This window comes from Propithecus coquereli, unplaced genomic scaffold, assembly GCF_000956105.1.
Source record: "Propithecus coquereli isolate 6110/MARCELLA unplaced genomic scaffold, Pcoq_1.0 Scaffold137, whole genome shotgun sequence".
Lineage (NCBI taxonomy): Eukaryota > Metazoa > Chordata > Mammalia > Primates > Indriidae > Propithecus > Propithecus coquereli.
Window position 1 is genome coordinate 2,682,126 of NW_012137969.1, and position 20,932 is coordinate 2,703,057.

At 43.3% G+C, this 20,932-nt stretch overlaps 1 protein-coding gene across 1 annotated transcript in view; it reads left to right on the top strand.

Moving 5' to 3' along the window:
- The window catches only part of USP42 (ubiquitin specific peptidase 42), a 32,195-nt gene extending 12,187 nt beyond the window's left edge, over window positions 1-20,008 (top strand). Inside the window, exons 4-16 of the mRNA XM_012638899.1 lie at window positions 370-432; window positions 1,179-1,249; window positions 2,387-2,469; window positions 3,888-3,999; window positions 4,969-5,109; window positions 5,287-5,387; window positions 6,616-6,769; window positions 8,239-8,955; window positions 9,077-9,171; window positions 12,924-14,417; window positions 15,540-15,841; window positions 18,416-18,459; window positions 19,655-20,008. Of these exons, the coding sequence (XP_012494353.1) occupies window positions 370-432; window positions 1,179-1,249; window positions 2,387-2,469; window positions 3,888-3,999; window positions 4,969-5,109; window positions 5,287-5,387; window positions 6,616-6,769; window positions 8,239-8,955; window positions 9,077-9,171; window positions 12,924-14,417; window positions 15,540-15,841; window positions 18,416-18,423 (3,341 nt within the window). The 3' untranslated portion in view covers window positions 18,424-18,459; window positions 19,655-20,008. The remainder of the gene's footprint in view (window positions 1-369; window positions 433-1,178; window positions 1,250-2,386; window positions 2,470-3,887; window positions 4,000-4,968; window positions 5,110-5,286; window positions 5,388-6,615; window positions 6,770-8,238; window positions 8,956-9,076; window positions 9,172-12,923; window positions 14,418-15,539; window positions 15,842-18,415; window positions 18,460-19,654) is intronic.
- The last annotated feature ends 924 nt before the right edge of the window (window positions 20,009-20,932 follow it).

Below are 20,932 nucleotides of genomic sequence, written 5' to 3' on the forward strand. Positions count from 1 at the left end.
TTTTTAAAGAGATTGAGTCTCACTATACTGCCCAGGATGGAGTATAGTGATGCGATCATAGCTCATGAACTCCTGGGCTCAAGGGATCCTCCTGCCTCAGCCTCTTGAGTAGCTGGGACTACATGCGTGTGCCACCATACCCCGCTGATTTTTTTCCTACTTTTTATAGAGATGGGGTCTTGCTATATTGCTTAGGCTGGCCTCGAATTCCTGGCTTCAAGTGATCCTCCTGCCTTGGCCTCTTAAAGTGCTGGGATTACAGGCATGAGTCACTGTGCCTGGGCTTGTACATGCTTTTAAAATCTGGTCATAGCATCTGTAGTTTTTGCAGAACTCTTCTCTCACATCACTGTTTGTTTTTCAGATTAGACAGACACACCCAGGCCACCACGTTTGTTTGTCAGATATTTGGAGGATACCTACGATCTAGAGGTAAATTTTTGTTTAAAAATTGATTAAGTGATACATGAATGTGGTTAAAAAATTGCAAACAGTAGGAAAGGGTTAGTAATGAAAAGTACATCTCTTTTGCATCCCAGACTCCCATCCTGCTCCCCAAAGGCAACCCCTGTACCAGTTTGTAGTATATCCTTCCAGTCGTTTCCTGTGTGTGAGCAAACCGGGACTATACTATGTATATCGCTTTAATTTTTCTCTTAATGTTGGCAATCTTTTTGCATTACAGCACACATAGGCTGAACAAAGTCTTTCACAGTTATGGTGGTATTCCATTTATTTTAGTCCCCTATTGATGGATATTTAGGTTGTTTCTATTTTGTTGCAGTTGTTGTTATTACCGTCAGTGCTTCATTGAGCATCCATGTACACATACCTTTACATCTATGTAGAAGTACATATGCAGGATAAATTCTTAGCCTTAGGATTTCTGGATCATAGGGTGTGTGTATTTCAAATTTTAATACTGTCATTTCTTTCTAAGAAGTTATACCAATTTATATGCCAACCAGTAGCATATGAGGGGCCAGATTCATGACACTTTCACCACATTGTGTGTAGTATTAATTTAAAAATTTTTTTGTCCAATCTGATTGGATAAAAATTATACTTTGTTTTAATTTTTAGTTTGGAAGTAGTACTTGGTATTTTGTCATTTCAGTAGTTGGTGCTGCTATAATGATGACACTTTGCTTATCCTTTGCATTTGATTTTTATTTCAGTCAAATGTTTAAATTGCAAGGGCGTTTCAGATACTTTTGATCCATATCTCGATATAACCTTGGAGATAAAGGTAAGTTTGGTAATTGTTATGGTGGTTAAGTTTAAAAAATGTCATTTTATATAACTTTTTGTATTTATAGTTCATTTATAAGTTAGACTACACTTGTTAAAGAATATGAGTTGCAAAATTTAATGTGCTAAAGTTTTATTTGGAGGTGATTATTCAAACTTTATAGTAGGCGTTATAAAAAACATTTAAAATGGCCAGGCGCAGTGGCTCATGCCCATAATCCTAGCACTCAGGGAGGCCGAGGTGGGAGGATCACTTGAGGTCAGGAGTTTGAGACAAAACTGAGCAAGAGCAAGGCCCCATCTCTACTAAAAATAGAAAAAATCAGCCAGGCATGGTGTCGTGTGCCTGAGGTCCCAGCTACTCAGGAGGCTGAGGCAGGAGGATTTCTTGGGCTCAGGAGTTTGAGGTTGCAGTGAGCTCGGATGACACCACTGCACTCTAGCCCAGGCAACAGAACGAGACCCTGTCTGAAAAAAAAAATAGAAAAAGTCACACTTTGACTTTTCACTTAATAAATCTTAATAAAGGCAGATTCTGATGCCTATTTTAGCCAAACATAGATGGCCATTATTCTTTAGAGACTGTCTTGCTGCTTGCACTTTTTAAACTCCTATTTAAAGATTTGAGATATACTATTTCAAAATATATTGTTTACTTTTTTAAAAATGAGATTATGCCTAATGTCTGGCCACTTGCTGTTTGTGTCTAATTCTGCTTGGAGACCTTTCTGCATAAGTGTGTTCTTTGGGCAGTTGTGTGGTGGTCCAGCAAATGGATAGACCATAATTTATATGCCTGAATCCTTGTTGGTGGATTTGTGGTTTGCTTCTAGTTTTACGCTATGTTAAGTAAAGCTACAGTGAGCATCCTCTTCAGATGGTTTTGTTCATGTTAATCTGCTCATTTTTTAATGCAAGGGGAAATAATTCGATGTGTTGATGTGTAAAGATGGCTATAATAAAGGAAGAATTTATTTTTACATAAAAATTCCTCATTTGCTTTTATGTCTTTGAGTATTCTGTTCTCTCTCTCTCTCTCTCTCTCTCTCTCTCTCTCTCTGTCTGTCTCTGTCTCTGTCTCTGTAACAAATGGCAGTGTGTGGTAATGTGGTATTTATGCTGTTTCTCTTTCCAGGCTGTTCAGAGTGTTAACAAGGCATTGGAGCAATTTGTGAAGCCGGAACAGCTTGATGGAGAAAACGCGTACAAGTGCAGCAAGTATGATGGGTGGTGACTTGCTGGTTTTTGCTGCTGGCTGCTCCAGTGGGGGTGGCAGAGGGGCTTGATGTGAAAGAGTTTGGTGTGCTGACTGTCCCCTCTAGGTTGCCTTTAGCTTCTGATACCATCTGGGAAGACACTGGGTCTCTGTCTTCCAAAGGCCAGGGCCTGCAGCGTCTCAGTGTTTACACTCTTTCAAGATGTGCAACTGTGTGCCCTTGGGAGACTGGTACATCATTATTGGGCAGATTTGGTGGGAGGAGAGAGAGGTAAGATCGTCCACGCACCATGAGTTAGTATTGCCTCGCAGGTGCTGCTTAGGATGACATGTCTGCTGAGCAGCATTTACCTCGACTTTCCTGTGTGAAAGGGTTGAGGTGGAATGGGGAGTCACTTCCCCCCAGGATAGTTAAGGATCTTTCCCTCTTACAGTGGGTATCTAGGGTTTGGGGTAGTATTTTCTAGAAACCTCTAATTTTGATTGTTCATTAATATGTTTCCCCATGAAATCAAGAGAGGCTGTTTTTAAAAAGCCTGATTTCATATATTTTAAGTAGATTTCCACTTTGTAGATTGGTAGTTTAGGTAATCTTTTATTGTCCAATTTATTTTGGGGGAAGAAGGCTCCCTTTTTCTCTCTAAGACCATAGGGATTTCTCCTTTGTTATAAACTTCATGGGTATTTCTAATCTTTGTTTTTCTTCGTTTTGTATCTGGATAGGGCTTTGTTTTCACATAATTATACCAGCCTGAAAATCTATTAGTTTTTCAGTTTGTTTTGAATTGAGAGAAACATGTATTAACCTAATTTTAGCCCTATTCATAACATGCATGGCTCGATTTTTCAGACTTGTCCAGTCATCCTTTCCTTTCATGCTAATTAAATAGTTTCTCCTTGTATTCTTAATTTCTTTTTTTTTTTTTTTTTTTTTGAGACAGTCTCACTTTGTTGCCCGGGCTAGAGTGCCGTGGCATCAGCCTAGCTCACAGCAACCTCAAACTCCTGGGCTCAAGCGATCCTCCTGCCTCAGCCTCCCGAGTAGCTGGGACTACAGGCATGCGTCACCATGCCCGGCTAATTTTTTCTATATATTTTTAGTTGTCCAATTAACTTCTTTCTAATTTTAGTAGAGACGGGGTCTCGCTCTTGCTCAGGCTGGTTTCGAACTCCTTACCTCAAACAATCCGCCCGCCTCGGCCTCCCAGAGAGCTAGGATTACAGGCGTGAGCCACTGCGCCCGGCCCTTGTATTCTTAATTTCAGTATATTCACTGTTGATTGAAGACTGGTGTTTCTTACCTAGTGTCCTTTTGGAAACTTAATTTAGAATGTTTGAGAAAAATAACAAGGGAAAGACTAAAATACCAAGAAAATATATGCATTAATCTTCTGAACGTTTTATTTCTCTTTATTTCAAGGTGTAAAAAGATGGTTACAGCTTCAAAGAGGTTCACTATACATAGATCCTCTAATGTTCTTACGCTTTCTCTGAAACGATTTGCAAATTTTACTGGTGGAAAAATTGCTAAGGTATGTAGATGATACTAATAATCTTTTATGTTGAGCCTTTCAAGGCATAAGTGTCAGTAGCTGTTAAGGGTTGTAAACAACCTAACTGAACAATTTTTGTTGACTGATTTTCTAAGTTCTTCCATTATTTGGTAGCAGGAAAAAAAGGTCAAAGAATAGAGTCGGGAATTTGGAATATGCACTTGAGTGTGTATGTTTTTATTATATCCTTTAGCTGGCTAGACTTTCTAATGATAAAATTGGAAACAATTGTCTGCATTTAGGCTTTATAGTCAGTTTTCTAGTATCCAAGGTAATGAGGGGTTACATAGAGCTTGTGTTATTTGAAATCCAAAGAGGATTTCCTGGCTAGATATTGTCACTTTTTCATTAAAGTTCATTTTCTTATTTGTTCATTTGTTGTCTGATTGGCAGTACACTGAATATTCCCATTTTCTTTTCTTGTTTGTTTTTTTAATTATTTAGACACGGGGTCTTGTTGGTCACCCAGGCTAGAGTGTAGTGGTGCCATCATGATTCACTGCTATGACTCGAAGTCCGGGACTTGAATTTTCCCATTTTCTTTCTACTTTCCGAAGATTCAAAGTGGTCAAATTTCAGTTGTAAGAGAAACAAACCATCCATTCCTGAAGTATTAAAAATAAGTGATGACCAGTGTCCAGAGTTATCATTCTGTTCCTATCTCCTTTGATGGATTTGAAGAATTCACTTAATGTGGATTCTTACCTGTTCAAAGGCAATACAAATTGCAGTGGGATGGCCTTAAATACACTTAGGTTCAGGTGTCCTTCCAGTTAATTGTGTCCTTTGAAAGGTGGTGAAATGTGTTAGGTTTCTGTAAGAATAGCACAGGGTGCACTGGCCTATGGGTCTCCTCCTGGGAGACCCTAAATGCCCTTACTCGAATATGCAGAGTAGTCTATGCCCTCAGAAATGATTTTTTTTTCTCCTTTTTCCATTTCTGTTTAGGATGTGAAATACCCTGAGTATCTTGATATTCGGCCATACATGTCTCAACCAAATGGAGAGCCGATTATCTATGTCTTGTATGCAGTGCTGGTACACACCGGCTTTAATTGCCACGCTGGCCATTACTTCTGCTACATCAAAGTAAGCTGTCCAGATCTTGCTAATAGCTATTGCCACATACATGCTATATGACAGCACTAGTATTCTTGGGAAAGGTGGGACTTTCACAGCTAAAATGTGAACGCCCATTTTTTTTTATATTTCTCTTGACTGCGTTCCATGTTTCTCTAATTAAATGTCATTATCTCTCTTTTGCAGGCTAGCAATGGCCTCTGGTATCAAATGAATGACTCCATCGTATCTACCAGTGATATTAGATCGGTACTTAGTCAACAAGCCTATGTGCTCTTTTATATCAGGTATTGACATGAAAACAGATTGTCAAATTTTGTGTTATTTCATTTATTCTCTCATCAATATTTTGAAATTCAAGGTTGGGCATTGTGGTAGCTCATGCCTATAATTTCAGCATTTGGGAGGCCAAGGCGGGAGGATCACTTGAGGTCAGGAGTTCAAGATCAGTCCAAGCAACATAGTGAGACCCTGTCTCTCCCAAAAAGAAAAATTCAATGTTAGTTATTTTTTATAAAACAGTAGCTTAAAGATTAATTCTGCCATGCACCTCGAGAGTGAGGAAGGTCATTTCTGAGTGTGGATTATGAGTTTGCTTTCGCTTCCAGCTCTTCTGTGGGTTAACACTGCAAGGCCATAGCTGAGGAGGGTGGGCTTCTGCTGCTGGCCACAAACGCAGTGGGCTGGGGGCACTGGTGGCAGTGAGTGGAGACCTTGGGAAGGGGGATCTGAGCACCTGCTGTGGTCACAGCCACCACCTTCCACCCACTGAGCACAGGCAGCCGGTCAGTCACCTTCCTGGCCAAGGCCTGGGCCGGCCTGTGCTCGCATCTGTCTTGCTGTGGCTGCACACCCCAACTTGCTAATTCCATTTTTGGAAAAAATCTGATGTGTGCTTCAGCATGTCCCTTTTTAATAGCTGAAAATTAAGAATATCCTAAAATGTCTGACAGTGGCAGAATGACCATATCCAGTGTTGAAATATTATACAGCTTAACAGTGATTTTTATGAAGCATTTTTTTAATTTCGAGGAAGTGCTGAATATATATGGAAGAAAAGCAGTTTGAAATATTAAGTACTGATATTGAAAACAACCATGTGGGCAAAGCATGGAGGGTAATTGACTAAACCGGAAGAGGCGCTCCCTCTGAGGGGCAAGCTAAGGGACAGTATTTTGTTTCTAACTCTTCTGGACACAACAGATTTTCTACAATGGTATATATTTATAATTAGAAAAATATAAATAGAAAAATACCTTTCAAGTAGCAGCATCCTAAGAATACACAGTTAGAAAATAGTGTTTACCCAGATACCCTGTTTTCTGATCTGAATATCTGACATTAACCTAAACCTAAAGGAGAGAATGTGTGTAGCTCCGTACCATGGAGCATAAAAGTACCATTTCTCCATCAGTTTTCTGCCCAAGGGGTTAAGTGCTATTGAATTTGTAAATGAATGTCTTCCAAGGAAATGTCCTGTGTTAACCTAAGCAACATCACTCTCCCTGTATCCAGGTCCCACGATGTGAAAAACGGAGGCGAACTCGCTCATTCCGCCCACAGCCCCGGCCAGTCCTCTCCCCGCCCAGTGATCAGTCAGCGGGTCGTCAACAACAAGCAGGCCGCGGCAGGGTTCATTGGACCACAGCTTCCCTCTCACATGATGAAGGTAACATTTCATAGGGAGGATATAATCTTTGTATTAATTTTTAAAATGTATCCTTCAAAATCTGAAGTTAACATTGTGGTAGTTGCTATGTCCTCATATACAATTGGATTTCTTCTCAAAAAAGTTTATTTAAGCCCTTTATTGTAAAGTCTGGCCGGACTTACATGTGTGATTGTATACAGTTGTCCACATCTTAGAATAGTCTGTGTCATTTGTGCTATAGAATCTTAATGACTTCTCAGTTTGTTTTGAATTATACAAATTATCTAGTTGTATGCTTTTTTTTTTTTTTTTTGCTAGAGTGCCATGGCGTCAGCATAACTCACAGCAACCTCAAACTCCTGGGCTCAAGTGATCCTTCTGCCTCAGCCTCCTGAGTAGCTGGGACTACAGGCATGCGCCACCATGCCCGGCTAATTTTTTCTATATGTTTTTAGTTGTCCTACTAATTTCTTTCTATTTTTAGTAGAGACGGGGTCTCGCTCTTGCTCAGGCTGGTTTCGAACTCCTGAGCTCAAACAATCCGCCCGCCTCGGCCTCCCAGAGAGCTAGGATTACAGGCGTGAGCCACCGCGCCCGGCCTAGTTGTATGCTTTTTTAAAATGGATATTAGACAGTATTTGAGTTATAATAGGAGTCACAAATCTAATGCCTTTTGAGCTGGGAAGGCGATAGGCTGGAGCTGGGCCCCACTTCAGAGTGACCTTAGGGTGCTGGCACAACGGAGAGTACATGCCCTGTGGAAAGGGGCAGCTGTCATTGATTTTCCAAGAGTTCGGTTTGTTGGTTTTTGATCATGAAGCTTTCCAATGTTAAGATAGCAACTAATTCAGATATTTGAGAAAACATTGTGAAGGTCAGACACAATTCATCTGTAAACCAGCTTTCACCCTGAGCCACCATGGGTGTGGCAACAGTAGTGGGAACCTGAGCAAAAGAACTGCATGCGTAGAACTCAGAGACATCCCAGGGTGGTGGTGGCGGCGATGGTGAGGTCATGGCTTAGCCAGTAGCACCTGAAGCAGCCTCAGTTCTGTCTTTGCCCACGTCATGTGACTGTCTTCCCTCAGTCCCAGGCCAGTTGTGATTCCTGCTTCCTGCCATTTCCTTCTGTCTGCAGTGTGGGCTCCGAGGAAACCCAACCAAGGAGAACCTATGTGACTGCATGCCCAAGGGGCCTGTTCATGCCTGTCATATTTGGAACAGAAAGAATGTGATCTCAGGGTTGTATTCTGACAAACATATTTGTTTTCTTTGTTGATTAATTGCTAGAAGACTAGGACCTGTACAGGAAAGGTATGCATGGGTAGGAACAGATGAAAGAACAGGGAGGCGTTTCTAGGTATGTGAAACTTGTTAGTCATAAAAAGAAAAGGATGAAAATGGGAAGGCCCATAAGCCAAAATGGATTCTGTTTCTATGACTGAGTTTCTGGAGCTCTGACCTGGCTGTGGTTTTCTTCCTTCCAGAATCCACCTCACCTGAATGGGACTGGACCACTGAAAGACACACCAAGCAGTTCCATGTCAAGCTCTAATGGAAATTCCAACGTCAACATGGCTAGTCCTGTTAATGCTTCAACTTCTGTTCAAAACTGGGCAGTTAACAGGTCTTCTGTTATCCCAGAACATCCCAAGAAGCAGAAGATCACTATCAGTATTCACAACAAGTTGCCTGGTCGCCAAGGCCCATCTCAGCCTAACCTTCATAGCAATTCTGTGGAGAACCCTAACAAGCCTGCTCCCTCTTCTACCATTACCAATTCTTCTGCAATACAGTCTACCTCGACTACATCTATGATGTCAGTTTCTAGCAAAGTAACAAAACTTACTACCCCAAGTGAAGCCCGTTCCAAGCCTGTGATGAATGGCAAGTCCAAGCTGAACTCCAGCGTGTTGGTTCCCTATGGCGCTGAGTCATCCGAAGAGTCTGACGAGGAGCCCAAGGGGCTGGGCAAGGAGAATGGTGTCAGTGCCATCTCGAGCTCCCTCTCTCCTAGCCAAGGTGCTGAAGATGATGAGGTCTCACAGCATGAGCTCCAAGAACCTATTACCCTAAATGGTGCTAACAGTGTAGACAGTGACCCGAAAGAAAATGGTCTGCCATTTGATGATGCCGATTGCCAAGTCCAGCCTGCTCTACACTCAGAAAATCCCTTTTCTAAAGCAAATGGTCTTCCTGGAAAGGTGAGGCGGGGTGGGAGCGGGGGCTGCAAGCTTTGAGTCCCTATTATGGCAGTTCTCTTGGCAGGATTTCAGGAGGCATGCAGTTGGCATCTAGAGTTAAAATACCTGTTTTTTATTGTAGTTGATGCCTGCTCTGTTGCCATCTCTCCCAGAAGACAACATCTTAGAGACCTTCAAACTTAGCAATGCAGTGAAAGCCTCGATGGATGAAACCAGGTAAAACAAGAAAAAGTTAGAGGGAAGTGAACTGCATAGTAGGAAATCCAGCAGTGCCTATGGATCTTTCAGCATTTTAACTCCGTAGAAGTCATAGTGAACATTTGGAATCCTGGAATGATTTGACTTAACATAATCTAAAGAATATGTTTATTTGCCTTTTCAGAAGACTAAAGAAAAAATTTAGTATGTGGGACTGAGTCCATGAAAACTTGATGAAACTCAAGCTGACGTTCTCTTCTCCCACATAGCTTCTTTTCTGGTTAGGGATGTTGTTGGCATATGTCTGAATTTGATACCAAGCACTGTCTCATTTAATGTTTTCCATGATGAACAAGCATGTGAGGACATATTAAGGTTATAAGGCAGGGAAGGGGTGGCAGCTCTACCAAGGAGCAAACACAGTCATGCCTCGCTTAATGACAGGGATACATTCTGAGTATCCTTTATACAAACCTCTAAATGCGTCGTTGGAGGATTTTGTCATTGCGCAAACACCCTGGAGTGTCCTTAACCTAGATGGCACAGCCTACTGCACTCCTAGGCTGTATGGTACGGCCTGTTGTGCCTGGGCTACACGCCTGTTTAGCACCTTACCGTACTGAACACTGTAGGCAGCTGTAACACAATGGTAAGTATTTGTGTACCTAAACACATCTAAACCTAGAAAAGGGACACTAAAAATAGAGTGTGGACAATAACAAATGGCACACCTGTGTAGAGCACTTGCCGTGAATGGCACTTGCAGCACTGGACCTTGCTCTAGTGAGTCAGTGAGTGGTGAGTGGCCAGGGACATTACTCTACACTGCTGTAGACTTTATAAACACTGTATAGTTATACTAAATTTATAAAAAAATTCTTTCTTCAGGCTGGGCGTGGTGGCTCATGCCTGTAATCCTAGCACTCTGGGAGGCCAAGGCGGGAGGATCGCTCGAGGTCAGGAGTTCGAGACCAGCCTGAACAAGAGCGAGACCCCTAAAAATCTCTACTAAAAATAGAAAGAAATTATCTGGACAACTAAAAATATATATATAGAAAAAATTAGGCAGGCATGGTGGTGCATGCCTGTAGTCTCAGCTACTTGGGAGGCTAAGGCAGAAGGATCACTTGAGCCCAGGAGTTTGAGGTTGCTGTGAGCTAGGCTGATGCCACAGCACTTTAGCCCGGGCAACAGAGGGAGACTCTGTCTCCAAAAAAAAAAAAAAACAAAAATTGTTTCTTCAATAATAAATTAAATTTAGGTTACGGTAACTTTTTTGCTTTAGAACTTTAATTTTTAAAAAATTTTTTGACACTCATAATAGCACTTAGTTTAAAACACAAATACATTGTACAGCTGTACAAAAATACTTCATATCCTTATTTTATAAGCTTTTTTCTATTTAAAAAAATTTTTAACTTTTTTGTTAAAAACTAACACACATTAGCCTAGGCCCACACAGGGTCAAGGATCATCGAAATCACTATCTTCCACACCCACATTTTGTCCCATTCGAAGGTCTTCAGGAGTAGTAACATGCATGGAGCTGTCATCTCCTATGACAACAATGTCCTCTTCTGGAATACACCCTGAAGGACCTGCCTGAGGCTGTTTTACAGTTAACTTTTTTTTTTTATAAGTAGAAGGAGTACATGCTAAAGTAATGATGAAAAGTATAGTAAATACATAAACTAGTAATGTAGTTGTTTATTATATTGTCAAGTACTGTGTGCTGGACATAATCATACGTGCCAGACTTTTATCCGACTGGCAGTGCAGTAGGTGTGTTTATACCAGCATCACCACAAACAGGTGAGTGATGCCTTATGATACAATGTCACAATGGCTATGAGGTCACTAGGCGATGGGGATTTTTCAGCTCCGTTATCATCTTACGGGACCACTATCATACGTGCAGTCCATTGTTGACTGACAACAGTCTTTACATGACACATGACTGTACTTTGTAGAATTATAAAGAATTCTGAAATTAAATTCACAGGTAATATAACCTCCTTCCACAGTTTCTTAAAAAATCAATATATTGACCTAACTATAATGTTAGGAATAAAAGGAAAGGAATTTATAATGCAATGATAGCTGTTTCAATATGCAAAGAAGCAGGCAAGACTGCTCTGCCGCAAAGTACAGTAACGCAGCCTGGTGCTTGCATCTGCGCACAAGTTGCCTGTGAGCAGGACAGTTCAGAATGTGGCCTGGCATTGGCATGCTCAGTACCATTGGGATGTCCTATTCTCAAGGTGAACAGCTTTTGGTGAAGTTCTGACCACATCATAATACCACCGTCTCTAGATTTACATAGTAGGTGTATTCCTGGAAACTTGAGTGTCTGTGGAAACTGTGCCAATAATATTTTACCTGGGGTTTTCACCCCCATGGCCGTCAGTACTGGTGGGAGTGGGGACACTCCCTCACATGTGGGACTGCTGGCTGTGCCTTGCCCGTAGTTCGGTGGAGCTTCCCATTGCTGTGGCAGCCCCTGAAGGATCCCTGGCAGGTGGGGTACCCTCACTGAGAACCCCAGTTAGGAAAGCTTAATTATTAACATGGAGTGCAGTCAACCTGTGGGCAAAGAACACTCATTCCCAGTTTAACTTAAAGATAGAAGAGCTTGAATGCTCAGTCATTTGCATAGTGACTTTCCTCTCGTTTCTTTTCTGGTCTAGCTTAGTGGTCCTCAGATTTAATGTGCATGAGAATTACCATGGATGGTCATATAAACAAAGCCACGTATGGACTGTGCCCAAGCACGTGTAGTCTTACATGCTGCTGGAGAGTCCCTGTGCATGCTCTAGGTGGCTTCTTGGTGTTGACTTGGTGTGTGTCGTCTCCCCTAGATATGTTCCCTCTAACAAGTGGAGACCACCATAAGGTTTTTATTGTTTCTTGGCAGTTCTCATTATCTGTGAGAATGTATCAAAAGTTCTACAACAGGCCGGGTGCGGTGGCTCACGCTTGTAATCCTAGCACTCTGGGAGGCCAAGGCGGGTGGATTGCTCAAGGTCAAGAGTTCGAGACCAGCCTGAGCAAGAGTGAGACCCCGTCTCTACTAAAAAATAGAAAGAAATTAGCTGGACAACTAAAAATATATGTATATATATATAAAAATTAGCCGGGCATGGTGGCGCATGCCTGAAGTCCCAGCTACTTGGGAGGCTGAGGCAGAAGGATCGCTTGAGCCCAGGAGTCTGAGGTTGCTGTGAGCTAGGCTGACGCCACGGCACTCTAGCCCAGGTAACAGAGCAAGACTCTGTCTCAAAAAAAAAAAAAAACAAACAAAACAAAACTACAACAATCGAGGGCAGAGTTAACTTATAGAGAGTTTTTCCGAAGCCTCAGTGATTCCTCACCAGTTATCAGTAATGCAGGGAGATGCTGGCTCTGTTTGCAGGTAGCTATTCTGTCTCTGAGGCTCTAAGAGAAATTCCAAGGAAAGGGAGCTAGGGGAACAGCAGGAGGCTCTGTCATCCTTCGACTTTTTGTTTAAACTTAGGTATTAAGAAGAATTGGAAGTATTTATGGAAACAGGAAGAACCTAGAACTGCAGAATTATTGTTGCTGAAAAATAGGATGGGGGTAGGTAGGCTCAATACAAAATGTTATATTTATTTTATGAAGGAAAGAAAATTTGAAGTTTCCAGAGATGATAAGCCTAATATATTTAAAGGTGTAAAATATTTAGTAATAAATGTTTTAAAGTATTTGTCCCTAACTGTTCCTTTGTTTACTTGTTCTCGGGGGGCCTGCAGTACACCTGGAGCTGAGGAAAACCCTCCCGAGGAGCAGGACATGGAAGTTGAGGCCTGCAGCCCCTCTGATGATTCCGAAGAGAAGCTGGAGACAATCGAGAGTCTGAGCAACAAGTTAAAGAAGGTTTTGTCATTTCCTGACTCCAGCGTCGTATCTACCAAAGAAGAAGTCTCTGAAAACAGTTCAGCAAAACCTGATGAATCTTCGTCCGGTATCAACATTCTTTGTAACACCAACAAGAATACCCTAGGCGATGATCAGATTTCTAAACCGTGTGACCCTGGGGACTTAACAGATGACCAGAGCAAACCATCCCTAGATGTAAAAGGGACATTAGTCGAGAGTCCACAGGACGCGGTGTCAGCGGAAACTGTGGAGAAATTGAGCCCAGCTCCCTTGGCGCATTCAGAAGATGGACGTGAGTGTCCGATCCTGGCTTACCTGGGGAGAGACGGAGGCAAGGACGCGGAAGACTGTCCCAACAGTGCGGGCGTGTGTGCCGAGCGGCTGCCCTCTCCTCAGCCAGACAAGACCACAGGAGATCCTTCAGAAGGGGATGCTGAGCAGAGCCGTGCGGAGAGATGTGATGAAAGTAAGGTGGGACAAAAGGTCCGGGATCGTTCTCCAGTTAAGGAAAAGATCAGCAGCCTAAGAAAAGTCGATCGAGGACATTATCGTAATCGAAGGGCTCGTTCTTCCAGCGGAGAACACGCAAAGGAAAGTAGGAGCAAAACTGAGGACCGTTATTATAGAAAGCACCGCTCCTATGTCCGAGAGCGGTCCAGACAGGACCGCTACACCACAGAGCACTGCAACGGGAGCCAGCACCACCTCAACCATGGTGACAGAGTCAGCCCTGGCGAACGCCACTCTCTGGTCAGGTACAGCTACCACCACTCTCGAAATAGAAGCGGATCTGACCAGGACTGGAGCAGGTACCACCATGCAGAAGGTGAACACATCTGGGGCCGGGAGAAATACTACCCAGATAAAATGAGGTGGGACAAGTGCAGGTACTACCACGACAGGTACGCTCCTTACACAGCCAGGGAGGCTCGGGAGTGGAAGCCCTTCCCTGGAGGCCGTGAGCCCGACAGAGCAGGGCAGCGCCATGGCCGGCTGCACAAGGACTACTACAGGAGCCGCAAGGACTATGAGGTGGCTGCCAAAGAGAAGGTACGGCACCATCTTAGCAGCCCCCGAGCAGGCCCGCCCGACCCCCTTCCCCTCTACCCCGAGAAGTTCTCACATGACAAAATTGCACTCGGAGCCGAAGACAACAGTTGTAACCTCTCTGATCGGTTTCATGAACACGATAATGTAAAGTCACGGAAAAGGAGATTCGATGATGTAGAAAATAATGACAGTCACATAGAAAAGAAAGCCCAGAGAAGCTTACAAAAGGATCCCTTAGAAGAGCCTAAAGTGAAGAAGCACAAAAAATCAAAGAAGAAAAAGAAATCCAAAGACAAACACCGAGATCGCAATTCTAGGTGAGGTTGGGGCTATGGGCACCCAGCGGTAGGTAGGAGCTCGCGGCGCCCTTCATACGTTCTCGCACGTTCTCATGTGTTCACGCGTCAGCTCGCATGGCCTTGTCTCTTCTCACCCAGCTTAGGAACAAGTGAAATGAATGCCATGGTTACATTTGTTTGATTTGTAGTTTTCATCTTTATGAGTTTTGAGATTTCACTGTTTTTACACATTTATAAAAATTAGCTCTGCTTTTAAGCTGTATCTTAATTTCATTGTATTGTTAAAGGCCTGACAACCTCATTTTTCAAAATGATATTGCCATTTTCAGTTAATACTTTATAACACTTCCAGGATTAAGTGTGCCATGTTCTGTAAATGAAAAGTTGGAGTCTTTGATTTCAAAATCGGTGTTAATACTCTTGTCAGATGTGGTTGTGTTTTGTGTCTGTTATATTTTCTTCAAATGCAGGGACTGTGAGGTAGGCAGACACCGGGAGGCACAGTTCCTAGCATTTGCAGGCCTGCCCAAAGTGGGGATCCAAGACACGTCATTTGTTTTCCTTGGCCTTTGTCTGTTTTTTCTGTCTCCATTTCTCAATTTTAAGTTTAATTGGATGATTTTTTTTTATATTTTTAAAGAGCTAAATTGGTTAGTGATTGTCTTAAAAGTGACTTATCCATGAGGGGACAGATGAGCGTGAACAGAATTGCTATATATTTTAGTGATGTCTCTTAAAATTGAAACCCTGGGAAAAGATTATCATAAGCCGTATGTGGGAAAAGGAAGCCATAAACATCTTTTCCTCCTATGTGCCTGAGACATGTGGCAACAGTATTATTTTTTCCCTCAGACACTGGTTTCAGGAAAAGCTAGCAGAACGTTGGCCAACAACCTCAGCTCCTGAGAACACCGAAGGCAGTGGTCGGAGTGTTCATGGTGGAGTTAAAGTTGGTGAATTTATGACCCTGATCTTAAATCATTACAGTGAAAGCAAACAACATATTGTTAATTAGATAAGAATTTTACCTGTTTGCACCGTGAGTGTCGTCAGAAAGTGGGTGTTAAAGCCAGGGAGCAAGGCCTGTTGGAGGGGCTTTTGTTTTTCTGGTGGTTTGAATTCCGGCTTTTCCTTCTGCAGGCATCAGCAGGAGTCAGACCTTTCGGTAGTTTGCTCTGATGTCGACCTCCACAGACACAAAAAGAAAAAGAAGAAAAAGAAGAGACATTCAAGAAAATCAGAGGACTTTTTTAAAGATTCAGAACTACACTTACCTAAGTCCTCCGGCTATGAGACTGTTGACCGTTTCCGGAGATGCGAGGGCGGCTTTCTACTCACCGATGGCCTGCTTCTGGAAGGGGCTGGACCTTTCCGTGAGAAAACAAAGCATTTAAGGATGGAAAACAGGGACAACAGGGGTCATCTGTTTGAGTATGGCCAGGGTAAGAGGAGATACTTGGAAATAAGAAGATAGAAACTATTTTGAATTGTTTTTTCTAAAAAAGTGATAAACACTGCAGGGAAAAAAACCTCCAATGGCATCAAAGGGTATACAGTCAAAAACAGTCCCCATCCTGCCCCATTTCATCCAGCCTCGATTCTCCGACAAGGAGTGAGATTCAGTTGTGCGGCTTGGCTGTTGAGCAGCGATCGCTCAGCACCTGCTGAAGGCCTAAGTTCCGTGGAGTCAACCCCCTAGAACTTATGGCCCTGGGTATCTTTGAGTAGTTGCCTCAAGAAGGACCAGAATGTTTGGTTTTAAAGTGTTTTTGATAGAAATGTTTCTGTAGTATATGCTTTATTCTCCTGAATCCTTAAGCCTGTAGCATTCTTGAGTATAACCTCACTCCTCATCTGGGCCGTTGGCAACAGTAGCTGTCACGCCACCAGCCTTTGAGGCATCTGCACCCCGGGTCTCTGGCTGCCACCAGGCTGCTGGGTGTCTGGGATTCTTGTGTCTGTTTTGCACAACTGTCTTCCCTCATAATTCATTAGCTCTATGTGCTCTCTGCACTTAAGGCTGCCTTCTCCTCCTTTCTAGTTGTTTCCAATGGCCTCTGACCCCAGAATGGAACACTGAGCTTGTTAAAATGGATGTAATAAGTCAGTGGACCTAGAGCAGAGGCTTCGGGCTGGCTTTGTCCTGTCATCTGTCTGTATGACCTGTGAGTTAAGAATGGCTTTAACGTTTTTAAGTGGGTGGAAAAAATCTCAAGAATATTATTTTGTTTCACTTGAAAATTATATGAAATGGCCGAGCGTGGTGGCTCACGCCTGTAATCCTAGCACTCTGGGAGGCCGAGGCGGGCGGATTGTTTGAGCTCAGGAGTTCGAAACCAGCCTGAGCAAGAGCGAGACCCCATCTCTACTAAAAATAGAAAGAAATTAATCGGACAACTAAAAATATATAGAAAACATTAGCCGGGCATGGTGGTGCATGCCTGTAGTCCCAGCTACTCGGGAGGCTGAGGCAGGAGGATCGCTTGAGCCCAGGAGTTTGAGGTTGCTGTGAGCTAGGATCACGCCACGGCACTCTAGCCTGGGCAACACAGTGAGACTCTGTCTCAAAAAAAAAAAAAAAAAATTATATGAAATGCTAATTTCACTGTAACCTTGTATCAGAGTACAGCCAGGCTTGTTTACGTTGTCTGACTGCTTTGGTGCTGCTACTCAGCAGAGATGAGTAGTTGCAACAGAGACTTGTAGTCCAAAAAGCTGAAAATGTTTATGATTTGGCCCTTTACAGAAAATGTTTGTCGACTCTTGACATCTGAGGTTCACATTTGTGAATAAAGCGTGTTGTACATCATGGCAGGGACTTTGACACGTCGTCTTGGTTGCCCCGAGGCCTGTGTTGTGGACTCAGCTGAGATGTGTATTCCAGGGGGAGGCTCGGAAAGGGGAGCAGGCCTGTCCCCCCGAGAGGCCCACACTCACCGTGCGATATTGATGGAGGGTAAATGGTCCCCAGAGTGAGGGTGGAGTATATTACATGGGAAGAACAGTTGCAGCAGGAAATGTAGGGGGAAATCTGTGGCTGATGTGGCCAATGAAAAGAATCACCATTGCCAGCAAGACTAAAGTGGCATTTGCTCTGTTTTTTAAGAAATTATTATATACATTTTAAAATTGGTTTCACATGAACCTTTCAGTGATTTGGGGAAGTGGATTGTTGAGGATGGATTCCTTTCTGACCTCTGCTTGGTCCTTGAGGATGAAGTGGTGAGACGGGCTTGTTCTGCGTATCGTGCGGGGCCCCAGGATCGTTTCAGAATCTCCCGTTCCCGCCGCAGGTCTCTGTCGTGTGGACACAGTGGGCGGCAGCTCAGCCCCCAGAGGTGCTAAGTCTAGATTAGAGGGAGGTTGAACGTGAACCTCAGTATTTGTCTTGCATTGGGTAGACGAGTGTCTTGAGGGTGCCACTGTCAGGCTTTGTGTCTGAGTGGTGGCCCTGTGTTTCTGTCTCCAGTCTAGTTGCACTGATGACTGGTTTGGGGTTGGCACTTGTGAGCACTGTCCTGTCCTGAGAAGGGCCACCTGCTTGGCCTCGCCACACTGAGCATCCCTCTCAGCTGGCTGAGGACAACGTCCTCCAGGCCTGCCACTGTCGTGGGCTTTGGCTGTTTACCTTTCTCTTTCATACTCCTGTTGTCTGGCTGTGTTCCACACTCAGTTAATTTCTTTGGCCTAAGATCTGTTCTTTCTTGATGTTAAAACATGTGACAGGCTGAGGATGGCCTAGTTCCTGGGCATGGCTTCCGCTGCATCCTTCTGCCAGGACCACGGCCCTCAGTGGTCACGTGAACTCTAGTGTTCCGTGGAGCACTTGGAGAAATGCCGCGCGCCGGTGTGTGCGCCAGTATATACTTGCCCTCCTCGTGTGGGACTGAAGTCAGGCCACTAACGTTAAACTAGAGAGAATTGATTCTCACTGTAGTCACTTAATGCACAGAGTACGGGCACTAAAATTTTGCGAAGCCATCATTAAAATCTGTTTCCTAACCTTTGCTTTCTAGGTAATTGAAAACTCGGCCTCAAAACAAAAAATTCACTAGTTATGGTAAGCTGTTTTCCTGTCTACATTTCATAATTGTTTGTGGGGGTCCTGAGGGGACCCAGATGAGGGAATTCTGAAGAAAACATAGGGCCCTGGGCACTGCTGCAGCCCAGTGGCCGCGGCCACACCTCACCCCTGATACATGCTTCGGCCTCTTCTCACCAGCCTTGCCTTTGCTGGCTAGGTGAGGTCCATGTCCCCTAACTCAGGCAGAGTCGCTCCGTTTCCTCCCTCGTCTCGTTGTAAGAAAAGCCAACAAAATTCAAAGCATCAGAACCAACGATGTTCAGATTAGCGTGTGGAGCTGGAGAAGCCTGTTTCCCCACCCACACCTCCCTAACTGGCTTGTCCCAGGAGAGGAGCCCGGGAGGCTGCATTTTGCCACTTGCCCCGTCCCCTGTTCCTGTGCTGCCACACACCTGCCGGTCTGAGACCTGGGCTTAGCGTGCCTCATGCTGCACACACCCAGCTGCTGGCGCAGCACCCGGGCCAGACTTGGACGTCACCCTGAAGCGCAGGACCAGGCAGCCGCCTCACGCGGGATGCCTGCGGTATCCGAATGACGCCTGGCTGCTTGACAGAGCAAGACCTTTGCGCGCCAAGGCTGTGCGCAAGGCATTTAACTCGGGTCCTGGGAGATAGTAATTCATGTTTTACACCCTACACTTGCTGAGGTAAAGGGGATAATGAACCATTTTGCCCTGGAAAGGAAATTTTGTCCAAATGTGTCTGTCACATCTAATCAGCAAGGGGGATTTTAAATGAATTTCAAAGTGAATTGTCTATAGAAGATTAATTTGCTGTTAATTAACATGCTTTATCAGTATGTCCTCAAGGGAAAGACCTAAACCTAATTAAGGAATTAAACTGATACCAATGAAAGAGGGAATTTATGGATTGAGGCGGATGAGCAGCTGTTCGGGTTGGGCGGGCACATGGTACCTCCCTTGTTTAGCCGCCGGCTGCGCCCTCTGCACATCCGCCCAGTGATGCCAGGTTCCCTTGTTTCCATTCGGGAAGGCAAAGTGTGACCGTTTCAAGGAAGAAGAGCTTCCCCAAAGACCTTGGGGACCAGCTGACAGGGAATCCAAGAACAAGTTACTGGTGTCACGGGAAGGAGAGGCCTGCCCAGGCTCACTAGGCTCTGCCCCAGCTTCCTGCCTCTGGTCCTACTAACGCTGTGCCTCTTGTCTTTCAGATTCAACGTGTTCAACAGAAGCCATCCCCAACCCAGCTTAAATTATAAATACGGAAAATAACTTTGTTCAAATCTGCGTGGTGCTTCTTTAGTAAATATTGTACAGATTTTACCATGGAGAACTTTTTTTTTTAGTTTTTACCTTTTCTTAATTACCCTTCCGAAAGGATGAACACTTTCTACAACAACTGCTGACCATTGTAAAATACCGTGTATATAAATCACATTGAAAATAATGCCCTGGAATAGAACATCTCAAATGCTGCTTAATTACAGACTCAGGTTGATTACTTGTATTTCATGTAATGTTCCTCCAAGTTAGACATCTGGTGCAAGACCAACCGGGAAACCATGGAATTGTTAAAAGTACAAACTGACAGTGTGTATATTTAATTTAAAGACTTATTTAAAAATTCACAAGCTCTCAACTACACTTCGAGAGCAGTGTTTTCTGTAATGTCTGATACTAGAAACTAATTTGCTTCATATTTTAGTTGTATTCAAGATTTGAAGATGTATTTTATAGACAAGTTCTGTTTTTGAACTTTGTGGAACTGTTCAATCAATTTACCAGTTATGATGAGTATTCACATTATGAATGTATAACCCAAACATTATTTGTAAAGCCTACAGAATGTTTTTATTACATAACACTTTTTTATACAGTGTCTCTTGTCTTGACTGTATGATATTGGAGTCTGAGTTGTCAGCTTGGTCCCTTAAAGTTTCTAGTTACAGACAAAATCATACTGTGATTTTATTTTTAATATGGATATGCTATCAAACTGTGATACACTTATAATTCACTGGTCCTGCATCAGGAGATGGAGTGGGGAAAACTGTATTTAATACAGTTTGTATCTGAATAATCTGTATGGTTTATACAGTTTGTGTTGTTCAGAGATGTCTAAAGTTTGATCTTTGTTTTTTTAAAGATTAAAAAAGCACTTGCCCCACTGTAAATATTCAGCATGTAAAATTTATATAGTATATAAATGGCAGCAAATTACATATTTTGCGTGTCTGTTCACTGCTGTTTTCGCCATCTGCTTCCAGACTCCTTCCTGTTGTCTGTACTCACTTTCCTTGAAACCAACAAAGCCTCTGCCACAGTCCCTTAGTTGGTGCCAACCCTGGGAATGGGTGAGGGAAGCAGTTTGCTGGACCCCATGTTACCTCCACTTGAAAGAACCAAGTTGTAGACAAACTTGTTTTCATAATACATGAATTTTATTTAGTGAACACAGTATTTGCAGGAGTTTTGACAGCCATACACCA